Here is a 27,787-nt window from a genome sequence, read left to right on the forward strand (position 1 = left end):
TCGTAAATTACATTTTTCCCTGTGGGATACCCACCAATGGTTTCTGGGTGCTGGTGGTAATGATTGCCAGGGTATCCTGTGCCTGTTCAGGTGTCCACGTCCTGTCGCTTAGAAGTGGAAACTCCAGAGACAGGGGGAACGGCCTCAGATTTTACTTTTCTTCAGAAAACGGCACAATTCTCTGGGCCAGATAAATGCACGAGTTTGTTCCGGAGCCTGTGCCCCTGTGCAGGTCTGAGGCGGCCTTTCCCCTGCCTACCTGGGAACGCGGCCCCGCTAATGGGACGTCGGAGGGTGCGCGCGGTATTTAAGGCCGTGCACCGCGCGAGGCCGCCATTTAGCTAACGACGGCCCGGGCGGGCGGCCCCGGGGTGCCCAGCCAACATGGCGGCCGCCCGCAGCGCCGGCCCCGCCTCTGCCCGCACCCAAGATGGCGGCGGCGGAAGCGGCGGGGCGCGGCGGAAGCGGCGGCGGGGCCGGCGGCGGCGGGGCCGGGCGGGCCATGAAGCTGCGGCGGGGCGCGCTGCGGGCGGCCTTGGCGCTGCTCCTGCTCCTCCAGCCAGCGAGCGCTGTGGAGCCCATCAGCCTGGGGCTGGCGATCGCGGGCGCCGCCGCCTCGGCCCTTACCGGTTTCATCTCCTACCCGCGGCTCTACTGCTACTTCAGGGAGTGCTGCCTCCAACGGCACGACCACCGCGCCGCCGCCGGTGCGGGGCCGGGGCGGGCTGAGGGGGTGCTGGGGGCGGCGGCGGGCTGAGGGGACATTGCGGGGTGGCTGGGGCGGGCGGAGGCCCGGGGAGCCGGGCAGGGCCTGCGGGGCCTCCCCGTGGGGCCTGCGTGGGCCGCAGGGCGCTGCTCCCGCTCGGCCGGCCCTTTGCCCCCAGGCTGGCGCCGTCAGGCCGGGTGGGTGCCGGACCCTCCTCGAAGCCCCGCGCCCGGCTCCCGTCTCGCTGTTGACGGTGTGGTCTCTCCGTCCAGCTCTGCAGGAGAATTTGGACAAGAAGCTGTTCGGGCAGCACCTGGTGAACAAGGTGGTGATAAAGGCCGTGAAGGGTTTCTTGAACAACACCAACGCCAAAAAGCCTCTTGCCCTTTCCTTGCACGGGTGGACTGGAACAGGCAAAAACTTTGTCAGTAAGATAGTCGCCGAAAGCATTTATAAAAGAGGTCTGCAGAGTAAATATGTCCATCAGTTTGTGGCAACTTTACACTTTCCTCATGCTCACAGCATCAGTCTTTACAAGGTAAGAGTGTGCTGTGGAACCCGTGGCGGTGGGGCACAGCTCTGCTGCAGTGACTGCTCTGTTGAATTACGGCATGATCAGTACAAGAAACCTAGACGTTATTGTATGCAGTAAAACATCCCTTGTGCCAGTTTTGGAATCTCTGTACAGAACTGGGTAAATCCTAACACCTATCAGAACTGTTTTTCTCATTAATGTAGTTTTGTGAGCCTCGCTTTAGGGGAGAATGATACGTTTTATTTTTGTTCTACACATTGCTTAGAGATGTGACTGAATTAAGGATAAATATGATACAGTAGGTTTCTGAGGTTAGGCATTACACTGGTGGGGGCTTTAAAAAACGAGTAATTCATGTCTCTGGGAAACCACCTGCTGACCTCCAAGTGACAGGTACCATGGCAAGCTGAAGCTTGTTCTCTGGGACACAGGTGTACTGCACACTGAGCAGCGGGTTATTTAGTTTTTCTATGCAGCCGTTTTCCAGCTGAAACAAAATCACAGAATATTCTGTTGTCAGAAAGGTACGGATAAATGTATTTGGAATTGTTCTGCCTGTTTGCAAAGTGGCAGTGCAGTTCTGTAGGCAGGTGGATATCATGTGGATGTGTAGCTCAGATGCATGTCTTCTGGTTTTGGGTTGGTGTTTTTTTTTTGTTCTAACTGTGTTAACAGCAGAGTTTGAATGAGTACCACTGCCTTTCGTACTACTTAATGTTTATGTTCAGTTCGTATGTGTTAAAAACTGGAACGGGATGGTCTACAAACCTGATTTCTAAGTGGAGGAAATAACTGTTCCTTCTTTTCAGCTTACTTTTCTCCTTCTTGCAACTGATCTATTTTAAAATAAAATGGATCCCTTTCTGCTTTTCTGCCGAGGGGAATACATTTGAGAAACTTGCTGCCCAAGGCAGTAGGAGGAACTACCGCTTCTTATCCACAATACACCCAGTGCCACCTTGTGTGCTGCCTCTGCGGTTCAGGGACTGTGTAAACAGTGAATATAAAAAAGTGATGAATCATTGAAAATGGTCAGAACAGTTACTTCTCATTCATCTGCCAGCAGATCAAAGCGGTTTTTTCCAATTATTTCATTATTGATCTTAAATGTAACGCTTCTGTGAGAGAAAAATGCAACACTTAAGTGAGAAAGCCTTTAAATACAATAAAGAGTTAGCCGTTCTGAACAATATTTTGTTTTAAGAAGGACTTGTAATTGTCTTCATTTAACTTCTGAATGATTAAAACACAGGGCTGAGAATTTAATTCTGTTTCTACTTCTGCCAGTGACTGCAGGTGCAGTATCTCACTGGTGCTGATCAGGTAGCAAATGTAATATTGTCTGTAGCCTTGAGACCTAAGGATGTTTAGACCAATGAGCTGCCAAAAGTAATTATCTTACTTGTCAGGGCTTTGCTTTGTGTTGCTGTTCCTTGCTGGTACCCATCCTTTGTTCTACTATGCACTTTCATTTTTGCTGTGTTTACAGGAATATCTTTCTCACAAGGAGATTTCCTGCTTGTCTCATCCCGTCTCTTGGTGTCTTCAAGTTTTTCAGAACTGGCATGAGATTTTGTTAAAGTCTTATTTATAGCTTTTAACCATGTTTTAGTCAAGAAGCCAAAGCTATTAAAATGACACAGCTGAAATTACTCTTTCAGAACAAAGGTCAATAAGCAGAAGAGCTATTTTCTGTCTTTTCAACACAGACGCTTTCAGCATCTTTTATTTTTATGCCTCTCAGGACCAGTTGCAGTCGTGGATTCGGGGAAATGTGAGCATCTGTCCTAGATCACTCTTCATATTTGATGAAATGGATAAAATGCATGCAGGACTCATTGACTCCATTAAGCCATTCCTGGACTACTATGAGCTTCTGGATGGGGTGTCTTACCGACAAGCCATCTTCATATTCCTCAGGTAGGAAGCATCTTCTGAGGTCCACTGTTCTGTACACTTGGTGCCTTTTAAAACTACTTCCAGCTACAATCTTTGTTTTCTCTTTACTTAGCAACGCAGGAGCTGAAAAGATAACAGAGGTGGCACTAGACTTCTGGAGAAAGGGGAGGACAAGGGAAGATATACAGCTCACAGATATCCAGAATGCACTGTCTGTGTCTGTCTTCAATAACAAAAATAGTGAGTAAAACAGATTGCTTTTGAGGTGGTAAAATTTCCACAAAAGGGATGGGCTGCATTTAGCTGCATTTTTACAGCTATGATTTCTGCCTGATGTGGCCTCCAATTTTTGGCTAGCAAGGAGCCACAATGCAGTCTGGGGGCCGTCAGTTGGCTCTGGAGGTTAAGGAGCTCCATGTGCACCTTGGCTACCAGCGTGTTTGCTCCCTGTTGGATTGCCTGTGTTGGGGGAAGTCTGTGCTGTGCAGTAATTGACATGCTAATGGGCTAAAGGGAAAGCAAACAGAAATCCTGACAGGCTAGGTACTGCACTAGCTGAAAAATCTTTAACCAATAAAATGTTTTATTGTGGGGAAGCCATTTCCTTGGCCCCCAATCCACTTAGCCTGTCTTGGTCAGTCTGTTAAAAGCCTTCAGGCAGCTATTTAGGAGCCACAGGCTGACATGCCAGCCCTGCTGTGGGCAGCCCAGTGCTTCCTAGATTTCCTCACATGGGACTTCCAGTGAAAAGGGGTTTTAACATAATTATACTCTAAAATTAGCATTGGAAGCAAACTTACTGTATTTTTTATTTTTAAAAAGGTTAGATGCAAGCTCTAAAAAAAGCAACAAGAAAGCTGGTCTGGGAGAGCTGTTAAGAGGGAGGAAATCTGTACTTCTCTAAGTGAGAGAGGGGAGGGTATGAGACTAGCACCTGGGGAGCAAGACTTAAATGCATTCAGTCAGAATTCATTCATTCACCTCCAGTGGACCGCATTTATGTGTCTGTCCAAAACTTTATGCACAAAGTACCACGAGACGAGCTTATATTTGGACTTACTTGTGCATTATAGGGCCCTAAAATCACAGGTGATTACTTACTGGTATGAAGCAGAAGGCTGTGGTATGTCTCTTGCTCTCTCATTCAACCCATGGTGGTGTTTAACTAGAGGAGTAGTAACAACCCCGTTCTCTTTCCCTTTGTAGGTGGATTTTGGCACAGTACATTGATTGATAGAAATCTCATTGACTACTTTGTTCCCTTTCTGCCTCTGGAATACAAACATGTGAAAATGTGTGTCAGAGTTGAGATTGAATCACGTGGCTATGTTGTGGATGAAGACATTTTAACCAGAATAGCCGACGAGATGACGTACTTCCCCAGAGAGGAGAGAATTTATTCAGATAAGGGATGTAAAACTGTGGATGCAAAGCTGGATTATTATTATGACTTCTAATGCTTTATTGCTACAACCTGCAAAGAAGCAAATTTAACTTAATCACAAAGTGGAGAACCTGGGACATTTCATTTTTAAGCACTTTTAAAAGAAAGGAACATTATTTAACTGGTGTGTAAATAAGCAGCAGTGCCTCTGCATTTTTATTCTGTCACTAGTCACGGCTCCCAAGTACTTCAGCCTTGTGTTGGCAAGGTAAGAATGAACTGCATCGTGACTGCGGGGGTCTGACAGTGCCGAAGACTCCTCTCGGATCGGATCTTCGATCGTCAGAACCATTTGGCAGACTGTTGGCATGTGTAGAAGGACTGAGACTGTGACCTAATTTTAATTGGATTTTGGCTTGATGTGGATGATCTCTAGACAATATCGAGAATTTTAATCAAAGTTCCTAAGTCTGTGAAAGCTTTCATTGAGCTTATGTGGGCATATTCTTATAACTACATCGAAAGTATTTCTCTGTGAATGGCTTGGCTCCAGTAAAGTAAGGGGGGAGTCTGTAATTAAAAAAATCCGGAGTCTTCTATCCAGCATCATGCAGTACCATTGTCTTTCTCAAACCAGTGGTATAATTTGGTCTCCTGTGTGTCAAACCAAGAATGTGAAACTCTGGCGTGAATAGTGTTCAGATGGTGGACTTAGTATTACAAAGAAGTGAGTTAAAATCCTTGACTGCCACACTAGTGTAGTTAGTCCCTATTGTTTGGTTACTTTTTAATGTATAAAGTTGTCCACAGCATGCTCTCCCAGGAGCAGTCTCAGGAGGGAGAAAAGCATGCTGACTGGTGAGCCAGCTTCCTGGGAAGGGTGAAACTTGATAGGAATTGTGTACAGGTTAAATTTTACACCAAGGAAATGGAAAAGCAGTTCCTCCTCTTCACATACATGTAGCATTCTGGGGCCAGTTTGCGGGGTTTTCCCTTTTTCATCTTCTCACAATACTGTATGCCTTTGAGGTCGGGATGAAGACGGATCCAAGGGCATTTGAAAAAAAATGTGAAATGTGTCAACAGAAGTTACTGCAAGGAGTGCCAGATTCGTTTCTGAATGAGCACTGCAGAGGTGTTCTTTCACTCCAGTTTCTATTAAAAATAAACTTTTTTCATCGGAAATGTATTTCTTAGCTACCTTCTGGTCTTCTTTGCATTGAGGGATTTGATGTTAATTTTGCACAGACTTGCTGCTTGTTGAGGAAGAGCATACTCTATTTCTGGCTGAAGTGTTCAGCTGTGCTTGATTACAGATATCTCCCTTCTTGAGTTCAAAGGGAATAGATATGAGGACATGTGCCTCTGCTACCTGGTGAAAGGGAAACAAATGAAGTTTAGAGTGGAAGCTGCACTTCGACACCATTGGTACTAATTAAACTCACAGTTTATTGTGGAGGAAGACTTTCTAAATGTGTATGTGCTCAACAGTATTGTAAGGATGAACTTGTCTTCTAGAGACTAGTTAAAACCTTGCTTCTTGTCTCCTCCCACAGTGGTACCACTGACTGAACACAGGTTGAAGCCACCCATGTTTTCAGTGGCAGTATCTTGAAGTTTTCTCTGAAAGGGGGGGGGAAGCCACTAAAACTCCAACTGTCCAGTTCTGAAGTTGTGTAATATGCAAATTATCAGTCCTAGTATTTATCAGCAAATGAACACTTTGAACTTGGGTATTTATCTCTTTCTTTGACCTGATTATAGCAAACACCTGGCTAATGGAAAAAGCAGATGTGAAAATGATAAACTTGTATTAGTTTGGTACCTTCTTCTCAAAAGCAGCAGTTCAGCCAAGCAGTATTGTGGCTCTTCCAGCATTAAATACTCTTGTTCTGCTTTATGTGCCATTGCAGCATTTGACATAGATGGGTAGCAAGTATTTCATTGTATCATAGCCCTAGATGGTTTAGGGTAGATGGAAGCTTCCTCTAGGGAAAAATATGTTCAAAGGGGGTGGAGACTGCCTGTGTTTAATCTCTTCTGTTCTTGTAAACAGATGACCTGGCTATTATGGTCTTCAGCTGGGTGAAAAAAAAAAAAGTGTGCCTGAAATCACCCAATTTGATCCTTCCCCTCCTGCCGTTATTCTTCCCCTTTAGACTGTAGTTTCAAAGCTGAGGTCCTTGCTCTTGTCTGGCTGTGAGTGGGTAAGTTTGGCCACTTGAAACTGGCTCAGCCAACTTGAAGGAAGGTGTCAAATGGGAGGAAAGGTCTGATTCATTGGCCAGGTGGGAGTAGCTGAGCAGTTGCCAAGACTGAATTTTGTTCTTACCAAAATCCAGTACAAGGAAGTGCTGCTTTAATTCAACCTTCTGCGGGGAATGTTCTGAGATCTCACACTGTGCTCATAAAATCAGAGGCTATGGTTAAAGCACAGCGATGTAGTAAGTGCTGTTCTCTTGACAGAAAGAAGCAACCTGTCTCTAGAGATGTATCTGCCTGAGCAGAGCTGTCCTGTGTGTGGAGCAGTGCAGTGCAAAGTCCTGCTGAAAGAGACAGCTGACACTGCCTGGCTGCGCTCTGTAACCAGCTTCCTTGTGCATCACTACGGCACAACACCTTCACAACCACGTCAACAACCAACTGTTCAGTGAGGTGAGAGTTGTGGCCAACGGCTGTACCTTGCTTGAATTAGGCCATTATTTACCCCCTGGCTCTCCTTCAGTGCTAGAGAAGCTGCAGATGCTCTGGCTCACAGAGCTACAATGAAAGCCTGTAGTCCTATCATGCCTTTGCCAGCTCAGAGAGGTGAGGAGCTGCCTGGAACAGCTTTCCAGATGCAGCACTGGAGGAATGGTTAAATCAGCTGCCCAAGGCATATTCATCCTGCAGCACCTGGCAGTATAGTAGCAGAGATCTGTTAATAACTATGAAGCAGAGCTGGCAGAGACTTTAAGGCTTTTTCATAGGTAGGTGTTTCTACTGAGCTGTATTTAACTGCCGCATTCCTTACTGTATTGTTGGATGACTCAACATGTTTTAACATCAACAGGCTATTGAATCTGCTTATCCATTGTTATAAGCTTTATTCTTTAAAATTTGTTTAACAGAAAGCTGCATAGCAGGGGTTGAAAACAGCATAAACTTGTGCTTTCCTGTAACCAAAAATGATTAAACCAAGACAAAAGGGACTTAAAATTTATTGCAGCGCAGTACTGTAGTAACATTTTGTCTTGAAATTGCACAGGTATTTTGAGTTTGGAGTAACTGAAACTGGATGCACCTATGACTAAGTCAGTTAATAGGCAAAACATACAACAAAAGGAACAGTCCAATGTCCCAAGGTTAATGGCTAGCTAGCATTTGGTTCTGGAGATTGCATCAGTGTGAAGTTTGCCAGCGTTTACCAGCCTCCATGTGGGGTTGTAAAACACAATTGGCACTTAAATTTAGAGTTTAACAAATACTAAGCTCTCTGTTGTAATTTAAATTAACATAATAGGGTTGAAACCTGTAAGTATTGCATTACATCAAGTACAAGTGAGCAAGTAGATGCTGCAGCAGGAAAATAGCCCAATTCCTCATACCAGTTTAAAAAACACACTACAATCAACCAAGTGATAGGCACTTCTGTCTTGCACTAGAATATCTGATCCACAAGTGATGGATGATGAAAACCTTGCAAAAAAGTTTTAAACCCCATCCTTACCAGTGGGTGAAGGTTAAATCAATTTTTCCCAGCTTCCTAATTCGTCATTCACCCTTCCACACACATTCTTTAGTGCTAAAAGCTACTATATAACATACTTAAGTATAGGATTGTCCCATGTCCCATACCCCCTTCTCTGTGGCTCTCTAGAAAGAACCTTCTATTGCTGTTGCTTACACTTCAGTATAAAAATACACTATTGAAAATAACTTCTGCCATGAAACTGTCTTCCAAACCAGATGAGAGTAGCATTACCTACTCCTAGTCTGTTGGGTGCAGCTGAGAGGGACTCCCAGGGATCTTAAAGACTTCAGTCCCAGGAGCCCCCACATGCAGACTAACCTGCCAAGCTGTAACAGTCAAATCCTCACAAGAGATTTTTCTCATTAAGAGCAGGAGACTGGCCTGGTATGTTTTAACACAGATCCCTCAGTTGGGTCCCTCTGCTTAGGAAGACCTGGAGTTACCACACAAGTTCAATGAGCCCCCTTTGTTAGAAGACCATAGTTTCTTTTACAAGTTTTTTCCCCAAAGAAGCACAGGAGCAAGCAGTTACTTGCCCCGCCTCCCCTTTTTCTACTATTTTAACAGATTTCCTGGAGCTCATCATGCCTTTCCATGTCACTGTAGCAGGAGACATGGTATACGATGCCACAGCTCAGACAAACTATAATCATGCCCTTCTGTCCCTGAATAGCTGATGCTCAGCCATGGAAGCTACAACAGCATCAGTCTGATGTGAAGGACAGGAGGCCTTCCACCATACCATCTTCTTACTGCAACGCATCAAGGGATTCACCCTCGCCCTACTACTGAACACACCCCACATCCCTTCATTTCACTAGCCCATGAACAAGAGAGGGAATACAACTGCCTGGAAGAATTCCTCTGTTCTCCTTTGTTCCGGTCTAGTTTTTGAAGAAAGAGGAACTCAATACTTAATTGCAGCACTTGAAGAATAAAGCAGGAGAGGATGTATCACGTGATATACATCTCTCATACTCAGAAATTCTCTACAGGTTAAAAGAAGAATGAAGGGGACAACATTTGGATACCAGACAGTTCAGAGATGAATAGAAGGATGTTAAGTTTAAAAAAAAAAAAACAACACTGAAAAGCCCACAGAGCTCATTCTGGTATTTTCACCACACTCCCTGCAACAGTAAAAAAGCTTAAGTGCAAATACACAGATTTGCCAAAGCTCTGAAAGTCCTTTAGAGACCTGAAGAGTAATCAACCCTCGGCTTTCAAATCTCTCGTCATAGCATCTTCGTGAATATCCAGCTTGGCCTGTACAGTCTTGCAGCCTTTATCAGAGTAGATTTTCTGCTCTTTTGGGAAGAATGTCATTTCATCAGCCACTGCTTGAACAATCTTCTCATCGACAGCATAGCCACGGGCCATCATTTCAGCCCTGACACACATCTTCACATGCTTGTGCTCCAGGGGCAGGAAGGGGACAAAGTAGTCAATGAGGTTCCTGTCAACAAGGCTGCTGTGCCACAGTCCACCTGGAGGAGTTGGGAGGAAAAAAAAGTTTAGAGAAAGTCCTATGATTCTTTGAGTCTGAATAAGATAGGGTCCACAGGCCAGACTGAATTCACAAAGCAGTTTGCCTCAACTGCTGCCTGAGAAAAGCATCCAGTTAGCTGGATGGATCAGACTGACAGCGCCTCACAGCTCTTGCTGCTAACCTTCAGTGTGCATGAAGAGCAACTTCTCTGCCAAAAACTTCCTTGTGAGGGCAAGATACTGGAGAGAAGGGACAGAAGGGCATGGGGCCAGGGCACTGTTGGAAGGTGGGGTAACGGGAAGCAGGGCAGGGTCAAGTAGGTTGCAGTACAGACTGCAGAGTTGAATCCAGTTATGAAGTAAAAAATTTCCCACTTTCTGGGGAAAGTGACTTACTATTCTTGTTATTGTAGACTCCTACAGATAGCATGGGCTCCAGATCTTTGAGCTGAATCTCTTCCCTGTGCTTTCCACTTGTCCAAAAGTCAAGAACTGCTTTATTAATTATGTCACCACCTGCATTGCTATTCATAAAAGAAAAACATTCAGTGGTGAATGGACACAACTGAGGCACATTTTATTTTTTAGCTAGTTACAGATGTTGCTAATCTTCCTGAAGTCAAACAAATCACCAAAACAGAAACCTGTAAGCCAAAATTTACAGTAAGCCTCCAGTTCTTTAAATCGCCATCAGTGTGTGGTGGGCTGACCCCAGCCAGCAGCCAAGCACCTACATAGCCACTTACTCCCTCCCACCTCAGCAGGATGGAAGGAGGAAATAAGAAGAATAAAAGTTAGAAGACTTGTAGATCAAGATAAAGACAGTTTAATAGATTATGAAAAGGGGGGGGAAAGATATCACTCAACCCATAGTCAGACCAATGCCCTGGCAGTCTCCCAAGAACCATCACCTTGGAAGCTGAACTCCCCCCCCTTCTTTCTCTACTCCAGGTTTTCTTGCTGAGCATGAAATTACATAATATTGAATATTCCCCTGGCCAGTTCAGGTCAGCTGTCCCAGCTGTGTCCCCTCCCATCCCCTGCCCACCCCAGTCTACCCACTGGGGGCACCGTGGGGAAAAAAAGAGAAAGCCTTGATGCTTTGCAAGCACCATCCAGAAACAGCCAAAAACATCGGTGTGTTACTGACAATGTTTTAGCCACAAATCCAAAACAAAGCACCAGAACAGCTGCTGAGAAGCCAGTTAATTCCAGGCCAGCCAGACTCAGTACAGGGTGCACCCACTCCAGACAACTTCCCCAAAATGGGAACTCTCATACAATCTGTGCTTCTGGGCCAGGCACCACGCTGCAGTGATCCACTGCGCAGCATCCACAGGCCACACGAGCTCACAGTGCTCCCCTCTGTCTTTACAGAGGGTCTTCCCTCCAGAACCGTTCTTTTGCTGTTCTTTGAATGTCATCCCATAGGAACATCATTATCATCATAAACCCAGATTTAACCCAATACCTCAGAATGGCCAAAATAGGTGCTACAGACCTGAGGAAGATGAAGATGGCTTTCCTGTAGGATACCCCATCAACCTGCTCGTAATAGTCTAAGAACGGCTTGATGGCATCTATGAGACCTGGATGCATTTTGTCCATCTCATCAAAAATGAAGACAGAGTGGGGACAGGCACTGACGTTGCCTCGAATCCAGTTCTGCAGTTGTTCCTGGAACAAGAGGTTGAAAACCACTGGAACACTAGGTCTCTTCTGGATACAAGATACTTGTGACAGACTCTAGGGACACCCTTTCAAATGTCAGCATAACACACACACTGGTTACAGCTTTTCCTGAAGAGAGGACCATAAACTCTGTGACTGATCCCTTTGACACATGACACTGAATTGAAATGTGAATTTTTTTCTTGCTCATAGAGGAAAGACCTTCTAATTTTTTCTGCTTAGTGTATGAATAAGACAAAAACCATCTGAGATGGGAAGCCTTGGAGGAAAAAGAAAAAACTCCTTTTTGTTGTTTTGTGGTTGTTTTTTTTTTAAAAAAAAAAAAAAAAAAGTCAGTGTTTTATCTTTCATACAGGAACCACATCTAACAGTACATCAGTTTTAGGTACCTTCAAAGATTAAAACATGAAGACCAGAACTCTCCAATGTCAGGGAATGGCATTTTTTCACTTGAAAAACTTCTCATGCAGGCTGTTGTGGTTTAACTCCAGACAGCAACTAAGCACTACACAGCCATTCACTCATCCCCCCTCCCAGTGGGATGGGGAGGAGAATCAAAAAGAAGTGGATTGAGATAACACCAGTTTAATAACTAAAATAAAATATAAATACAACATAAAATACAAAACATAACAATAATAAGATATAATAATAATAGTAAGGGAAAGGAATATAACAAAACAAAAAAAATAAAACCCAAGAAAAGACAAGTGATGCACAATGCAGTTGCTCACCACCTGCTGACTGATGCTCCCTCCCAGCTTTTTGTGCACCTGCTCGCTGGCAGAGCAGGGGAAACTGAAAAATCCTCAAGTGCTACTTAACAACAACTAAAACATCAGCATGTTATCCACATTATTCTCACACTAAACCCAAAACACAGCACTGTACCAACTACTAGGGAGAAATGAACTCTATCCCGGCCAAAACCAGGACACGGCTACACCCTCTCCTTGCTCAGTGCGTGGTGGGTTGACCCGGTGTAAGGAACTGAAGGAAGAAATGCCTCAAAATTCATCGACACAGAAAACCTCAAGGACAAGCTGTGGCCTTCGGATTAGCCTAAGAAATGTCACCCAAGGAAGCAGGAGTATACTGAAGGATGCACCCCCCACCCCCTTGCAGCTGCACTGACAAACTCCTTAGAGAAGCCTCAGAGGGGGAGACCTGGACTAAACTAGGTGTTTCCCCTCAAGCACAAGTACCCCTAAGCCCCATACTTTGTGGCTCTATTGTGCAAGCCAGACACCATGCCTGCCTTGCTAATAACTTGCTAATGACTTCGCACCTTCGCCATTGCAGTGGTAATGAGAGCTGATAAGAGGTGATCATAATGACTGGTAAGATCTCTGGGAACAGAGTTAAAACCAAAGCTGGGCAACGACCGCCGACTCAAACCCATGCTCCACCTTTTTCCTCGTCTGTCATGGAAATGTATTTGTGGAATACCTGTCCCTCTTCGTCTACGACGCTAATCATCTAATAAAATTAATTCAAAAATGCAACAGAAACTTTGCTCTGTGTGCACCCACCACCCAAGATTACCAGACCCGAGACAATGTTGGATCCAGGAATGGTAATCTGGATTTCTTTGACTCTCTTTCTCTCCTTTCCTTTCTTTTCTTTCTTATAGATTTATAAGAGACCACATGTTATTATCCTTTTTCAAGTTTAAATTGTTCTCTACCGCAAGTAAAACATTTTAACCAGTCGTTTGGTGTCATTTCACCTTAATTTAACCCGAGGGAATCACAGAACCGTTGCGATTCTCTGGGCTTCCAGTCCAGGTCGTGACACCCGGCCAGCAGCCAAGCACCCTCCAACATGATGGGGAAGAGAGGAAAAGAATAAAAGTGGGAAAATTAATGGGTCAAGATAGACAGTTTGATAGGTGATGGAAAGAAGAAAAAAAGAAGCAAAGGGAATCACTCACCCCAACACATGCAGACCAACGCTCAGCCAGTGTTAGAGCAACAACCACCCTGAAAGCCAATGCCCCCCAGATTTTCCTTTTTCTACCCCAATTTTTATTGCATATGGTGCAGAATGTATCTTTGCCCGACGGGGGTCAGCTGTCCCGGCTGCATCTCCTCCCAATCTCTACTCGCTACGAGTGGGGGGAAAAAAAGCAAGCTTTGAGGCTGCGGGAGCACTGGTCACTCACCGCCAAAACACCGGTGCGTTACCAGCACTGGTTTAGCCACAAACACAAAACACGGCACCACAGGGACTGCTATGGAGAAAGTTATCTCCGGCCCAGTTTTAGTAACAGGATTCTTTCCTAACAGCAAACACCGCAGAAATCAGCAGATGGCATCAGTGAGAAAACAACACTAGGAAATTACGCTCGCTTTGGATTTGTTGGCATTTTGGTGCCTTTCAGTTTCCCGCCGCGTCTCTCCTAAGCACCAGCTTTGGAAACACCCAGCTGCGCACCGCCGGCTGTCAGGTTTCTGGGGGGACACGCACAGCGCAAACATCCAAAGCCCCCCCCTTTAGAGGCTCGGGGTGAGCGGCCAAGGTAAACCCCCGCGTCCCTCCTCACCTTGTAGTGCTTGATCTGGTCGTGGTAGGGGAAGTGCAGGGTGGCCAGGAAGAGATGGACGAACTTGCTGCGCAGGCCGGCGCGGTGGACGTGCTCGGCCAGGATCTGGCTCAGGAAGTTCTTGCCGGTGCCAGCCCAGCCGTGGAGCGAGAGCGTCAACGGCTTCTTGGGGCTGGGGTTGCTGCTGAAGCCCATCACCGCCTTCAGCACCACGTCCTTGGCCAAGTGCTGCCCAAAGAGCCTGGTGTCCAGCTGCACCTTCAGCGCTGCGAGGAGAGGGAGAGCTCGGCATCGCACGGCTACCGGCCACGCACCGGGCGAGCTCGGCATGGCCACCAACGGGTGCCGGTCGCCGGCCACGCACCGGGCGAGCTCGGCATGGCACGGCCGCTACCAGGCACGCCGGGGGCTGCCCCGGGCAGTGACCGGTTACCGGCCGAGCCCCGGGGCAGGGCTGGGGAGCCCTGCGCAGCCCGCCGCCACACCCCCCCCCGGCCCCGCCGTACCGGTGGCGTTGAGGCGGTGCCCGGCGCGGGGGCAGCACTCCACGAAGCTGCAGTAGAAGTTGGGGTTGGACAGGTAGCCGGTGAGGGCCGAGGCGATGCCGATAGCCAGGCCCACGCTGAGCGGCTCCAGCGCCGCCAGCCCCGGCAGCAGCAGCCAGAGCAGCCCGGCCGCCCTCAGCATGGCGGCTACGCGCGCGCGCGCACCCGCGCTCCCACCCGCCGCCGGATGTGGGCAGCAAACCCCGCGCCGCCCGCCGCCGCCGCCGCCATCTTTATAAAGGGCACGGCCGGCCGCCGCTGCCCTGCTGGTGACGTCGGCGGGCCGTGACGTAGCGCTGGCGGGGATGACGTCAGGGGCGAACGTGACGGCATCAGCAGCCTCGGGCTGCGAGGCGGAGAGGCGCAGGCGAGGCCCGGGGCGTCCCCACCGCCTCAGAGCGAGCTGGGCGCCATCGCTCCCCTCAGAGTGAGCCAGGCCCCGGCCCTGCCATCACCCCGCAGAGCAACGAGGCCCCGCCGTCTGTCCCCGTCCCTCCCCTCCACTCCACCACATTTTCCTGCAAGACAACAGCAAAAATGCTGCTCCCCATCCTGTTCCACAAACATAAGCCTCCTCTTCCTCTCTCCCCACTGGCAGCTTGGGTTGACATGCCAGCACCGCGGCCGGGAGCAGCCACCGGGCATGGGTGCTTGCATTGGGCTGAGGAAACCACGGAGGAGAAACAGCGTGGGGACATGGTGTGGTCACCCGTGGGTGAGCTGCTGAACCAGGACGCTGCTGCCAACCAGTTCAGCTAGACAACGGGGAAAACTCATCCTTTGTGCTTGGGTTTCCACACCTGTGAAGTGGAAACAGCAGTGCTGATCTCCAGTGAGATTTCTGTAAGATACACAGGTGACAGCCAATGTGAAACAGGCTGATACTATTACTGAGAATGTTATTTATTTATAGATTTTACTAATTAAGGCAATGCTAGGAGTTAAGCTGTAAACACTCTTGCCACAGAAGTGGAAGATTTTCCTCTTCAAAATACTCCCAATTAGGAGTTTTTCTGTGTCAAGGAGAGCAAACCTTGTCACCCTTGTATGTCCCTCTTCTGCTTACTCTTTACCACCATTGTTGCCACATCCCGTGTGTTTAGTCAAGGGCTCTACAGAAGGTGCCTCTAGCTTGGGACAGCCTGAATCCCTTCAGGGAAGAGTGTGTAGACTGAGCTGCAGGGAGGAGAAAGGATGTTACTGGTTCCTCCATCTGTTGTGGTCTTGTAACCAGAAGAGGAGGCATTCAGCCTGGTAATGCCTAGATGCTCAGAGTCACTCTGGAAGCTACAGTCTTGCAGCCGTTGCTGGAGTAGAGTCTTTCTTCACTGGGGTAGTTGGTCATTGCCAAGGCAATCTCTGCAATGATGTCTTCATCTGCAGGATGCCCTTGCATTCGTAGCTCCTCCCGGACACACTCTCTCACATGTTTATATTCAAGAGGAAGAAAAGGGATGAAATAGTCGATCAGGTTCTTTCGGATCAGTTGACTGTGAAAGAAACCACCTGGAAGAGAGTAGGGAGCTTTACCATCAGAGTGCTGCCAAGGCCAGTGTGTTGCTGTGCATTTAGTGGGTCATTTTGCAGAAGACATCAGCAGTCCTGGCACTGAGCACTGAGCCCAGAGGTACTCACTGTTTCTGTTCCTGAATATTTCCTCTGAGAGCAGAGACTGGAGCTCCTTCACAGGAATCTCTTCTCTTCTCTTCAACCTTCTCCAGTAATCAAGGGCAATCTCTGTTATTTTATCTCCACCTGCATTGCTGTTAGGAAAGAGATTCACTGTCTCATTAGAGCTGTATCTTTGCCATCTTTATTGCTCAGATCTCAGCGGTGGTTTAAGTCACTTTGTGTGATTCTGCACTGGAGTGGAGGTGACATGTCCCTAGGTGTGGGTGTTGCCCAAAGGTGGGAAATGAGAAGGACCACACTATCTCCCAAATGACAGCAGTGTCTGATGGTATGAACATTTTTCTGGCACAGTGGCTTGAACAACTCCATCTGTCATTGCAGAAGAGCAGGGGGTTTGGTCATACTGGCAGGTTGTGTTGGGTTTGTCTGTGGCAGGGGTTTGGTAGCAGGGGAAGGGCGACAGAGGTGGCTCCTGTGAGAAGATTCTCGAAGCTCCCGCAGCTCCAAGTTGGACCCACCTCTGGGCAAGGCCAAACCAATTAGTGACGGTGGCTGCACCTCTGTGATAATGTATTTAAGAAGGAGAACCTGAGAGGAGGAGCTGCTGTGAGTGGAATACCTCTGCAAACACCTCAGTAGAAGAAAGGAGAAGGGGGGGGGAGGTGCACTGGAGCAGAGACTCTGCTGCAGCCCGTGGGGAGAGGGCAGGCTGTGCCCCTGCAACCCATGAAGGTCACTGGTGGATCAGATGCCCACGTGCAGCCCGTGGAGGACCCCATGCCAGAGCAGGGGGCTGTGCCTGAAGAAGACCAGGACCCTGAGGGCAGCCTGCGCTGGGGCAGTCTGTCGCTGACAGGACTGCAGCCTATGGGAGGGACCCACATTGGAGTAGTTCATGAAGAGCTGCAGCCCGTGGGAAGGATTCATGTTTGAGCAGTTCATGAAGGACTCTCTCCCATGGGAGGGAGCCTACGCTGGAGCAGGGGAAGAGTATGAGGAGTCCTTCCCTGAGGAGGAAGGAGCAGCAGAAACAATGGGTGATGAACTGACCACAATCCCCATCCCCTGCCCCTCTGTGCTGCTGGTAGAGTGGAGGAGGCAGAGAAATTGGGAGCAAAACTGAGCCTGGGAAGAAGTGAGAGGTGGGGGGAAGGTGTTTTTTTAAGATGTGGTTGTATTTCTCACTGTCCTACTCAGTTTGATTGGTAAATTAGTGGTGGTGATGTTCAAATGGATGTTTTTTCTTCCCTAATCGAGTCTGTCTTTTGCCCATGACTATAATTGGCGAGTCATCCCTCCCTGTTCTTATCTGGATCCCTAAGCCTTTTGTTTTATTTTCTTCTCCCCAACCCTGAGGGGGAAGGAGTGAGCAAATAGCTGCTCAGTTGCCCTCTGGGCTTAAACCACCACACAGGTGTTACTGAGAGGCTCTCTAACAACCTGCTACTCACTGTGGTAATTGCTGCCTCAAGCTGAAATAGGTTGTTGGCCATCTGTTTGAATGCAAAGGCAAGCTGAGAGGTACACCAGCCCAAAGCTTCGGGTTCGGGCTTGCTTCAGTCATGTGAGGTAAACAGAGCTGGGGTGAGCCTCAGCAAACAGATTTCCCAGGAATAATACCTGGAGGAATTGTGCTCCCTTGATTTGTGTATGCAAGTGGTCTTCAGTAGGTGTTTTCTTCTCTCTGCATCTAAAGAGCTCTCTAGGGGAGTCCTGTCATCCTACAAAGACCTTTCTGCCTAACGGTGGTGTTACGGAGCTGGATAAAATGTCTTTTGTGACCACTGTGGAAGTGGCATCTCTAGCACTTTCAGAAGCCACCATAGATATTTGTCCATTTCCCATTCACTTGAGGAACGGGAGCCTTTTCAGCCCTGGGACAGCTCACTTCTCTTGACTGTGTTGAATAGCTCAGATCTTCTGGCTGACACTATGGCTGGGCATATTCATTGACAATGTGCTGTGAAGACAGACAGCAAGGGAGCTCAAGCTGCTCAGCCATGCTGCAGTCAGCTACAGACCTATCAGCAGCCTTTATTCCCTTTGTCCCTGCTGATTCTGTGGGACTGCAATTCCCACTTGGCCTTTGGCTTTTCTTACTTCAGAAAGATGAAGATCGCCTTGCCATAATAAACACCATCAATCTCTTCATGGTAGCCAAGGAATGGCACGATGGAGTCTATCAGGCCGTGTGGCATCTGATCCATTTCAGAGAAGATAAAAAGGGACCTTGGACAGGCACTGACATTGCCCCGAATCCAACTCTGCAGCTGGTCCTGTGAGAAGAGGCAAAATTATCTGGGATTTGCACTCAGAATTGCAGATAAAATGGAGAAAGCGAGATAAAGCTGGAAGTACCTTATAGAGATGGACATGTGAAGGGTGTGGGAAATGCAGCACTGTGCTGAAGTGGTGCACAAACCTCCGTCTTGGTATATTAAGCTGGTAGAGGTTCTCTGCAATGATATTACTGACAAATGACTTGCCTGTTCCAGTCCAGCCATGGAAGGACATCACCAGGGGCTTCCTGGGCCGTTTGGAATGCATATTTGCACTCAGAGCTCTCAGGATTATCTGGATAGCAAGATGCTGGCCAAAGACTTTTCGGTCCAAATCCATCTTTATAACTGAAGGAATGAGGAGAGAGAACGGTTCAGAAAATGCCATATTGTTCCTCCCTTCTTTTTTTCTTGGTTGAAACTGAATGACCATCAGGGAGAACAAAGGTTTGCTGCACTCTGGTCATTACAAGATTGTGAATCAGCAGAGAATCCAGGAGAGGAGCAGACTCATGAATCAGACTCTTGAGGGCATTTATGGGAACCAAGCAGTTTGTACGGGATAGGCAGGAGCCCCAGTGATATTGTGGCTACTGCCTCCCATAACGTCCTGGGATGGGATCTAATGTATTTGCAGAGACTTGTTCACTGCATGTGCTGAATTCTCACTGGTTTTGTGACATCTAGCATACCTCACATTTACAGACAAAATGTGCTTCTATTGCTATACCAAGTTCTCTTAAAAAACCACCACAACTGGTGTTTCAGTGACCAAAGTACTAGCAAACAGCCTGTTTCTAAGCAGCCCTTTTGAAGTACCTGGAGGGACACAGGTCTCCAACAGCTGAGGATTTGTTTTGAAATCTATGGCCCAGCACTGAAATTAAGCAATATTTGTAATCCCATGACAAAGGGAAGGGGGATTTCCAGGTGGCAGGATCAGGAGTTTATGGTTAGAATGTTGCGTAAGCTCTTTTTCAGACCATGCACTCGTTCCCCATAGGGAAGTCCCCAGTCACTGAGGACTGCCAGCCTTCTTGTCTCAGGGAAGTGAAGCACCATGTTTTGAATCTAGACCTACCACTGATTGCTACTCACTTGACATGTATTACAGGCAACCACCAATGGGGGTGTGGGATACCACTGGGATGTCTGTCTCAAGAAGATGTAGGAATATTTCGTTAGCTCTCGGCCTTGAATTCACCTCCAGAATTTTGCCTGCTTCTGCCAGTATAAACCAAGACACCAGCAAGGAAAAGGCTCCAGTATTGTCATGAGAATCTGGGTACATGATTACTTGTGGGATAAGCAATGTTAGGTTAGTACAGCCTTTGTCTTCTAGAGCCACTGCAAACAGTAACTCTTCTCTTTCCACAACCATTCCAAAGGAGGCTGGCATGGAGAACGAAGCCCTCACCACCCTGGGAAGGACCACCAGCTGGTCCAGCTGACAACTTGGCTCAAGTTGCCCTTGCCTCTGCCTTACCTGAGATGTTCAGTGTGTCCTTCATACTACAGCACTCCAGGAGACTGCACTTGAGCCAGGAGACAGGGGAGAGGAGCTGCCAAGCGACAGCGGCGCTCCCCATGAAGACTGAAGTGCTGAGAGGGTCCAAAGCTGGCGTCAAAGTGGGCACAAGAATAAAGAATACAGCAGCATTCCGAAGCTTCATGGTGGGAACTGAAAGCCAGCCTGGCTCAGCAGGAAAAGAAAGCAAAACAGAAATTGCAGAACAACTTCCTGGAGCGTGGGGCCTGAGGCTGTTCAAGAGGAAGGAAGCCAAGTCTCCTGTAAGCTGGAGGTGTTAATGATTTAACAGACTTAGCACACTACTCCTCGAGAACTGGAAGTGTTGTGAACAGGGCATTGACTCATGGGTAGAGCGAGAGTTTCATCAGAACAATCCCAGCTCTGAGGGGAGCAGGACTGGAACCTCATTACGTCTTAACCAAGGTGCTAATTGGTCTGGTGATTAACCAAGAACACAGTGATGCTTGTTTTGGGCTTAGATCAGAGTGGGTTGGGGTTGTGCACCTAGCAGCACAGAGCCCAGAGATTTCTGTAGCAGTGACTGGAGCTCTGCAACTCACAGGACTGAGCGTATCAGAAAGTGGCTTTATTAAAACCAAGCTCTCAGAGCAGGTATTTTGTCCTGACAACTTCATGGTCACTCCACTGCCAAAAAAAGTGTATTTGCAAAGGGGAAGGATGGACACTGGAACAGCTTTCATTTTCTCAGCAAACACTTTTCTTTTTTATAATGAAAAAAAATGTGAAAAGCACTTTTAAGTAATTCTCATTTCATTTTTAAAATCTCATTGCGAAAACACTGAGCAGAGTTTTTAGTATTCAAAATACATGCCTACGATTTGACGTCTCTCTTGAAATGAGTGCCCTGTGCTGCTGACTGCCGAGCACCCCAGAAGCACCGTTGTTCCCCGAGTCCTTGCTGTCGGCTGCCATTGAGTTCTGAGGTGGGCACAGCTTAGACTCTTGGCTTGTTATTCCAAGGTGGTTTGCCCATATGGCTCACCTTGAGGGGTGTCCTCAAAGCCCCAGAGTTTGGGCTGCCAAGGAGCTAACGCCTGAGGAGTGGGGCTTACTGGGCTGCAATCTCTCCGTTAGCACACCCAGAGGCTGCACAGAGCCCGGAGGAAGGAATTGGCAGTGGCATATGCAGGTTTCCACATTGCCTGGACTCTGTCAGAGCTTTCTTGGAGCCAACTCAAATGATAGTTTTACAAAGGTGGTTTAATACTGCTGAAAAAATGCTGGAAATTTTCCAAATCACTCTTGTTTCCTTGATGCACGGGTCCTCTGCATTTGTCTGTGCTGAACACTAGATGGGGTGTCAGACAAAGGTTTTAGTCCAGGATTTACAGGGTAGAACAACTTTTACAGAAAACTGAGTCAAGCCTGAGAAAAACAGGAGAGTAGCACACATCTGCAGAGCTGACTACTTGTGTTATGAAACATGATTTCTTGGGATACCACACAACCCGGCCCTCGTGGCTGCTGAGGGTTCATGGACAGCAAGAGCCTCACAGGCAATTTCAACAGAGAACCAAGAACAGCCAAAGTCATCCTATGAAGGTAGATGGACAGTTTCAATAAAGAAATGAGGCTGTTTAGCTGGGATCTGCTGATTTTCTTGTCTGTATATCTGAATTAAAGGTGCAAGCAGATTGCATCACTCACTTCACAGGCTTCAGCAGATATTTCACTGTTCCTCTGTAGAAATGGAGCGTGGTCCCTTGAACACTGAAACGGGCTGTCACCCCTGAATGTCTCTGGGATGGTAGTGCCAAGTTGTGTCTTGAAAAGGCTGAATCTGTTTCACGATTTATGGTCCAGCCTTTCAAACCTGGATGGAGTGGAGCCTCTTCTGACTGATGGGTGAAGGAGGCAGTGAGGTGTCCCTATTAAATATTTCAGTGTGGTCTTGTGTCCTTTCACAAGGTCTCACCAGCCTGGAAGGGACTGCGTTTCCCAAAACACAGATAGGCAATGCAAAGTGATACGCTAGAAACATCACAGAAAAGGAGAATTACCTCATCTACGCAAAAAGAAGGGGTAGCTTGGGACACATCTATAGATCTTCTCCTTTCCATGTGGGAGGGAGGTGGCATATATTTCCTATACAACAATAGGATGTATGCTGCATAACAGGTACCAGATGGGTGTTTAAATAACCTTCAGCTGCAACATGTCATGCTGTTATCTCATTATCCCTTACAAGTTAAATGGGTTCAAGCTGGGCCCGGACATGGATGAGATGTCTAATAGCGGCGGTGAGGCTGACATTGATGGCAATTTCCTTGAACAGCTGTCTGGAAGCTCCAAGTGGAGCACAGACCCCACAACACACAGTCCAGAGTGCAATATCTTGTTGCCTGTTGTGTTGTGCTGATGAGCATGTTGTTCTTCTGTCTCAACACCCACCTGTGCCCCGGGCACAGAACTGGCATCCTGTCATGTATTCACACTGCCCTCCCCACCCGCACAGCGGGGGTGGTGGTCAGCCAGCAGTGGGGCATCTTGAATCAGCTGCCACAAGCTGAAGGTGCTGAAAATTTGTAGCAGAGAAAAACTTTCAAATAGTGTTTGAATAGCTGTGCAATAGTTGGCTTGGGGTATCTGTGATTTGTGGTGTTGAAGTGGTGTGGGGGGAAAGGTGTGGGAAAGGTGAGGACATGGCGGGGGTTACAGGAAAGGGGAAGGTAGGGATTTGGGGAGCAGTGGTATGAGCTGGAGAATATGAGGTGTTTGCAGTGAGTAATTCAGAGTGCTAATTGTGATAGGGAGGTAGTGAAGATAGGGTTGGTGTTTTGCAAAAGGAGAGATAAGGGATGCAGAAATGAAGTACTTAACACCAAGGATGAGAAGTCCCAGATGAGAGCTTTGCCTGGCCTTACTCTGTGTCCGGTGTGCTGAAATTTTCTGTCACCCACCCACAGTTTGATTTGTACGTTGTTGGTTTAAAGTCAGCGTTCTCAGGACTTTGAGCTCGCAGCTCCATGGCAGAGAGCCTAGAGAATTTGGGATATGATGTTTAGCGTGACTTTCTGATGACAAGGCAGCATACTTCGCAGTTGGCTGGTGAGCCAAGAAACGTGTCTCCAGCCAGGGGACAGGGTGCTAGGAATCAGTGTTGAAGCCCTGCCTTGAGTTTATGGAGTATAAGAGGGTTGCAGGTAAGAACTGTAGGGTCAACAAGTCAGTGCTTTTCCCAGAAAAAGTCTGTATTTTTGTTGGAGAATGTATAAGATCCTTAATATTTCCAAGCACTCTACAAAAGAGGTTTAGTAACATTAACTGCTGTTTTACAGAAGGTGCTTGGCTGGCAAGAGGTTCTTGCTGAAGGTTTCTAACTGCAGAAGAAATGGGAGACTGATTTTTCCCTATGTTCAGTTTAATTTCTACCTAAATACATACCTTCTCTCCCTGCCTTCTGACTCTGGCTAGACGCTCTGTAATGCTCAGGGTTTTTCTGAGGGGAGTTGGGTTTATTTTTACCCCCTTCCCCCCCCCCCCCCCCCGTATGTGTGGCTTGGGTTTGTTTTCTTTCCCTGCCTCAATTTCAGCATCATCTTCCAAGTGCTCCTTATCCTAAACATAGAGATGAAGCAGTGACAGGAAAGGGCTGTCACTCTGACGTACATTGGGATCTTTTCAGGGTAGGATTGTGGTGGGCTTTATCCAAATACAGAGCCTGGCTAAGCTCCGAGGACTGCACTAATGGCTGTGGAAAGGCTCTGACTCACTGGAATGTGTTCGTTGCCCTTTCTATAATGTGGCAGTAGCAATAACACGAGACACCAAAATCTACATTAATGTTGAGCAAACATTGTCTAATCCTAGCAACACCCAGGGAGTCAGGAGACTGTCATCCTTCTCTTGCAGGTAGGAAAATTGAGGTTTGCAGATGATGAAAGTTCTTCTTAACACGGTAGTTAATAACAAAGGGTTCAGCAATTTCTTCTGTCTCTGAAATCTTTGCTTAAGAGCTTGAGCCATGATTTGCTTTGTACAGACTTAAAAATCCTTGTCTAGGGTACAAAATCACAGAGTCCCTTGGGTCAGTGTGTGCTGCTGTGCTGTGTGAAAAGGAGCAGTCCAACAAGGAAAGGTACAGATGAGCTTGGGATTTGGGTGAAGTGGAGCATCATATACCTGTCCAAATAAATCTGCCTGCGTGAAGTAATTCCTTTGACCATGTCTGAACCCTTGTAAAATTCTCATGTACCAGTAGGGATTTTTTTGCTCTGGTTACTGTCTCTAGAAATTGCAATTGAGAAGTTCTTCCCTAGAACAAGAGGAAAATATTTCCCATCCAGATGCCCAACCTTGAAGCCCTTTTGCCTGAGCCTGTACTACAGTCAGAGACCCAAGTCTCGCTGTGCTGTACAAGCAGAATGAATAACCAGCCCCAAGGACCTGACAGTGTCTGGATGCAATGGTGGTTCAGACCAGAGCTTTATCTGGTCTGCACTGGTACAGCACCTACCCAGAGCAATGTACAGCAGCTGTGGATCAAGCAAGGCTTATCAGTGCTGCTGATGCCCTTTGGCCGTGGTGAAGGCTGACAGTCTCTGCAGAGGGAGATAAATGGGATTTTTAATCTGATATCAAGTGGTTTTCAGCAGGTGGAGCTACACAGGTCATGTTACCTGGTAGAGGTAGGAGTGAAACATAGGGGAGAGCAGGTTTTTTAAAGCCATGCTTGATCTACAGTGTTGGTATGGGTGAGGGAAGCTGCCGTCTCACATTTCTTGCCTCCCGTGGGAACTTCCTTGAAAGGTGATGTTTTATAGATAAGTGCCAAGTGACTTATCTATAAAGGGCACTTCTCTGCTCTTTATAGGGTGAGACCTGGTGCTGAAACCCATTTGACCTTTCAGTCATACCAACTCCATCAAGCAGTGATGGATGGAGAAGTTTCTCAAAACAAGCACAGGGAGTATTTAAGAGCCCAGCAGCCAAAGTGTCTCTGCTCCTCCACAGACTGCTGTGTGCTCCAGAGGGAGAACAGATAGAGGGAGGCAGCCCTTTGGCTTTGGAAAAAAATGAGAAGTTTCTGTTCATATGGACAGGAGATGCCAAGACTGACATAGTGACAGGCTTTGAGTAGAACAGTTTTTTAATCTGTAGCTGGGTGATCTTAACAGGCATCCGTTTCTAAAATGGACTTTCATGGCATAGACACACTCCAAGCTCATGTAGGTTCTGATGCCAGGAGTGAAGAGGTTAAGGTAAGTCTTGGAGAAAATTGCTCTTAAGTGTTTAAATACCAGTGCTGCAAGGAAAATGGGGCTCAGGTGGGTATTTTATGTGATAGCTTGGTGTCTGCTGTTGCGTAGTGAGAGGATAGAGCAGCTCAGGGTGCAATGGTACCACCCAAAGCCAGGTGCAAATAGGCAGCAATCACCTATGGACCATGCAAATCCACCAGGGCTGGCAGCTGAGAGAGGTACCCTCGGGGCAACTGAGGAAAGCAAAGCAGGGTGCAGGACCCGTGCTTTGCCAGCCTCGCCTTTTCACCCTTCACTGCTGCAGAGCTGGCTCTGCTCCTACCTAATTGCCTCTGGGTTCTGATTTCAAGGCCTGTGTTGTGCAAGATCGAGATGAATAATGTATGAAGTGGTAGTGATAGACCCAGTGGATGGGCTATCGGGTTGCACTTGCATGCTGGCAGTTAGACTCTGTTTTGACTTGTAAACTAAACACTCCTGGTGCAGACATCCTCTGTGGTTTAGTGATTAGATCTAGGGACTGCAGTTGGACTCCAGGGGTCAAGCCAAGGTGCTGTCACCCAGCTCTGAGCAACACTGGATAAGTCCAATCATCTGTTCTTCCTAATCCCCTTCATGACATGAGCAAGAGGGGAAGGAGATCTCAAAAAATTATTATTATTATCATCTTAATTTAAATTGTGTTTCATTATGGAACTTATTGTCCCAGGAAGTAATTTAATTTTAACAGTTTGGAGAGTGGACCCGACACATGTAATTATCAATTAACAGTGATGTATGACAACAGATTTACAAGAAAGTAAAACCTTGTGCTGTAGGTTCCGCATTGGTAAAATGGAGATGCTGTGAGAGTTGAATTTCACCCACCTCAATCCTGCCTTTGTTTTTTCCATTCTTTTTAAAATTGAGCCCAGAATCTGAAACTGGAGACTGTTCCTGTTTGGCTTTGACTGGGCTCCAGTGTGGGCCTAGGCCCTGCTTTCTGGTTTTGTTCTCCAGGCTGGCTTGGAAGCAGCTGGAGTGGAGTAATTCTTGTGTGAGCCTCTCTGCTATGTGTGGCAATAGTTCTCAGTGAGAGAACAAGAAATAATAGGAAAACTTTAGCCCATATTCTGTCTTAAAACTTGAGTTCTGTTGCAAATAATAATTTAGGGATAAAAACTGTGTGAAAGGGATTAAACTTGATGAAATAAGACAACACTATGCTTACATGACGGGGGAGGGTTATTACAGGAAGAGAATTATAGGGCATGAGTAACGCTGTGCCATCGCTCCAGTCATGGTCTCTGATGTGGTGAGTGGCTTGTATTTCACATAAAGTATGAAAGGTGGTGTTACTAAGCAGACATCCCCATCCGACACTTGGGGACCCTTAGGTGGAAGAGGATTTAAAAGCCCTCAATAGGTTTGGGGTTGAACTACAGTCAAATGCTGTGTTTGGCTTGGGGTTTGCAAAACTAAACACCCTGCTCTTTCACCCATCTCCTGTGGAAGAGCCATAAATACAGGTCACTAAAATTAGTCTTGCAAAGCAGCTACTCTGACTGGTGCCTCTGTTATTCCTGCTCCTCTGTCTCCAGCTCATGCTTGAATAAAGACCTCTGCCTGGTTCGAATCAGCTTTAGCAGCTGATGTTGAGGAACAAGCAGGTTCACCGGGAGAAAGGAACTGTTTGCTGCTGTAATAGTTTCCCCATTTGTTCAGACAGGCCAGGTCTGTCTGTCTGCCCTTGGAGAGTTGTGGAGGCTATGGAGGTGAGCTCGGCACTCACCAACCGGTTGCAAGGCAAGAGAAGAGCACCAGGCAGTTTGTCAGTGAAGGCTAAAGGACAGCAGTGCCTTGTCAGGCTCTTGGTTTGTCAGAGAGCCTCAGAGGGGGTCTGTAACCAGAGAACAACAGGCACCAGCAGCCAGCAAACCTTGGCACCAGTGGTGAGGTCTCCTGAGCAAGGAGGGATGTGGTGATTTCTCTGGAGACCACCGTGAGGAGGCTTCCTAGAAATTGCACAAAGTCTGTCCGTCTCTGTGGTTTGGACACCAGGCTGTTGTCGCAGGACAGCCACAGTGTCTCTCCTGTTTGGTGACTTGCCATCAGGAGCTTTCTAGTCCATCTCTGACCTCTGTGCTGTCTCTTCTGCCTCTGGTGCTGAGAACAAGTGTGAAGAAATCAGCCAGGGTAGCACCTCTTAGACCAGGACTCCAATGCAGAGTGAAACCCTGAGATGACAAGCTATTGTGCAGCTGTTTCCATTAAACAATAGCAGACTTAAGCAGCCAGCTGGAGAAAAATGGCTTTGTAGGGCCTGAGGTGGTCCTGTTCCATGTGGCCTTTTGGAGTTGACAGTCTCAGGCCCATTTTCCAGGGAGGACTGTGTTCTCTACAGCCTCCCTGTGTTTGTCCTTTACACCTGGGGCAGAGCTCTGTCCTACCCATGCTGGTCACTCCTGTACTGTGGGTGTAACTTCTGCTCTGCACTAACTTGATGCAAAATGAATTCACCCAACCACTTCGTTCAGCTGATAGAAAAATGTCATCTTGTTTTTTTCTAGGTTCTTTCTGGATTGGTTGGTCTGTGTTACTGAAAGAAAAAAAAAAA

At 47.3% G+C, this 27,787-nt stretch overlaps 3 protein-coding genes across 4 annotated transcripts; 1 reads left to right on the forward strand and 2 right to left on the reverse strand.

Moving 5' to 3' along the window:
• The first annotated feature begins 460 nt into the window (after positions 1–460).
• Positions 461–5,813, forward strand: LOC141968783 (torsin-1A-like). Of its 2 annotated transcripts, none has more exons than XM_074923882.1 (5): positions 461–686; positions 964–1,244; positions 2,986–3,161; positions 3,253–3,380; positions 4,347–5,813. In XM_074923882.1, the coding sequence occupies exons 1-5, from the start codon at positions 503–505 to the stop codon at positions 4,595–4,597; spliced, it is 1,020 nt and encodes a 339-aa protein (XP_074779983.1). In that variant the 5' UTR covers positions 461–502; the 3' UTR covers positions 4,598–5,813. The 2 variants fall into 2 exon arrangements, with proteins under 2 accessions (XP_074779983.1, XP_074779984.1); XM_074923883.1 differs by having other exon boundaries at positions 461–707; positions 979–1,244; positions 4,347–5,811.
• Positions 5,814–7,708: 1,895 nt separating this feature from the next.
• Positions 7,709–14,684, reverse strand: TOR1B (torsin family 1 member B). The gene is made up of 5 exons (XM_074923780.1): positions 14,489–14,684; positions 13,983–14,248; positions 11,247–11,422; positions 10,142–10,269; positions 7,709–9,744 (listed from the first exon to the last, which is right to left on the reverse strand). The coding sequence occupies exons 1-5, from the start codon at positions 14,667–14,669 to the stop codon at positions 9,467–9,469; spliced, it is 1,029 nt and encodes a 342-aa protein (XP_074779881.1). The 5' UTR covers positions 14,670–14,684; the 3' UTR covers positions 7,709–9,466.
• A 1,022-nt stretch (positions 14,685–15,706) lies between these two features.
• On the reverse strand, positions 15,707–20,111 carry LOC141968722 (torsin-1A-like). The gene is made up of 5 exons (XM_074923760.1): positions 19,925–20,111; positions 18,518–18,786; positions 18,260–18,435; positions 16,163–16,290; positions 15,707–16,033 (listed from the first exon to the last, which is right to left on the reverse strand). Exons 1-5 carry the CDS (start codon positions 20,109–20,111, stop codon positions 15,789–15,791), a joined length of 1,005 nt encoding a protein of 334 aa, XP_074779861.1. The 3' UTR covers positions 15,707–15,788.
• Positions 20,112–27,787: the final 7,676 nt, after the last annotated feature.

Source organism: Athene noctua, chromosome 20, assembly GCF_965140245.1.
Source record: "Athene noctua chromosome 20, bAthNoc1.hap1.1, whole genome shotgun sequence".
In the NCBI taxonomy this organism is placed as follows: Eukaryota; Metazoa; Chordata; class Aves; order Strigiformes; family Strigidae; genus Athene; species Athene noctua.

Bases quoted from the DNA above. Each gene is read 5' to 3' on its own strand.
- LOC141968783 (XM_074923883.1), top strand. From the start codon at position 503: ATGAAGCTGCGGCGGGGCGCGCTGCGGGCGGCCTTGGCGCTGCTCCTG. The intron at 708-978 runs GTGCGGGGCCGG...CTCTCCGTCCAG, and splicing joins CGACCACCGCGCCGCCGCCG to CTCTGCAGGAGAATTTGGAC. The intron at 3,162-3,252 runs GTAGGAAGCATC...CTCTTTACTTAG, and splicing joins GCCATCTTCATATTCCTCAG to CAACGCAGGAGCTGAAAAGA.
- TOR1B (XM_074923780.1), bottom strand. From the start codon at position 14,669: ATGCTGAGGGCGGCCGGGCTGCTCTGGCTGCTGCTGCCGGGGCTGGCG. The intron at 14,249-14,488 runs GTACGGCGGGGC...CTCTCCTCGCAG, and splicing joins GCACCGCCTCAACGCCACCG to CGCTGAAGGTGCAGCTGGAC. The intron at 11,423-13,982 runs GTGAGGAGGGAC...CTCTTGTTCCAG, and splicing joins ACCAGATCAAGCACTACAAG to GAACAACTGCAGAACTGGAT.
- LOC141968722 (XM_074923760.1), bottom strand. From the start codon at position 20,111: ATGAAGCTTCGGAATGCTGCTGTATTCTTTATTCTTGTGCCCACTTTG. The intron at 18,787-19,924 runs GTAAGGCAGAGG...TCATTCCTTCAG, and splicing joins GGACACACTGAACATCTCAG to TTATAAAGATGGATTTGGAC. The intron at 16,034-16,162 runs GTGAGTACCTCT...ACTCTCTTCCAG, and splicing joins AATATTCAGGAACAGAAACA to GTGGTTTCTTTCACAGTCAA.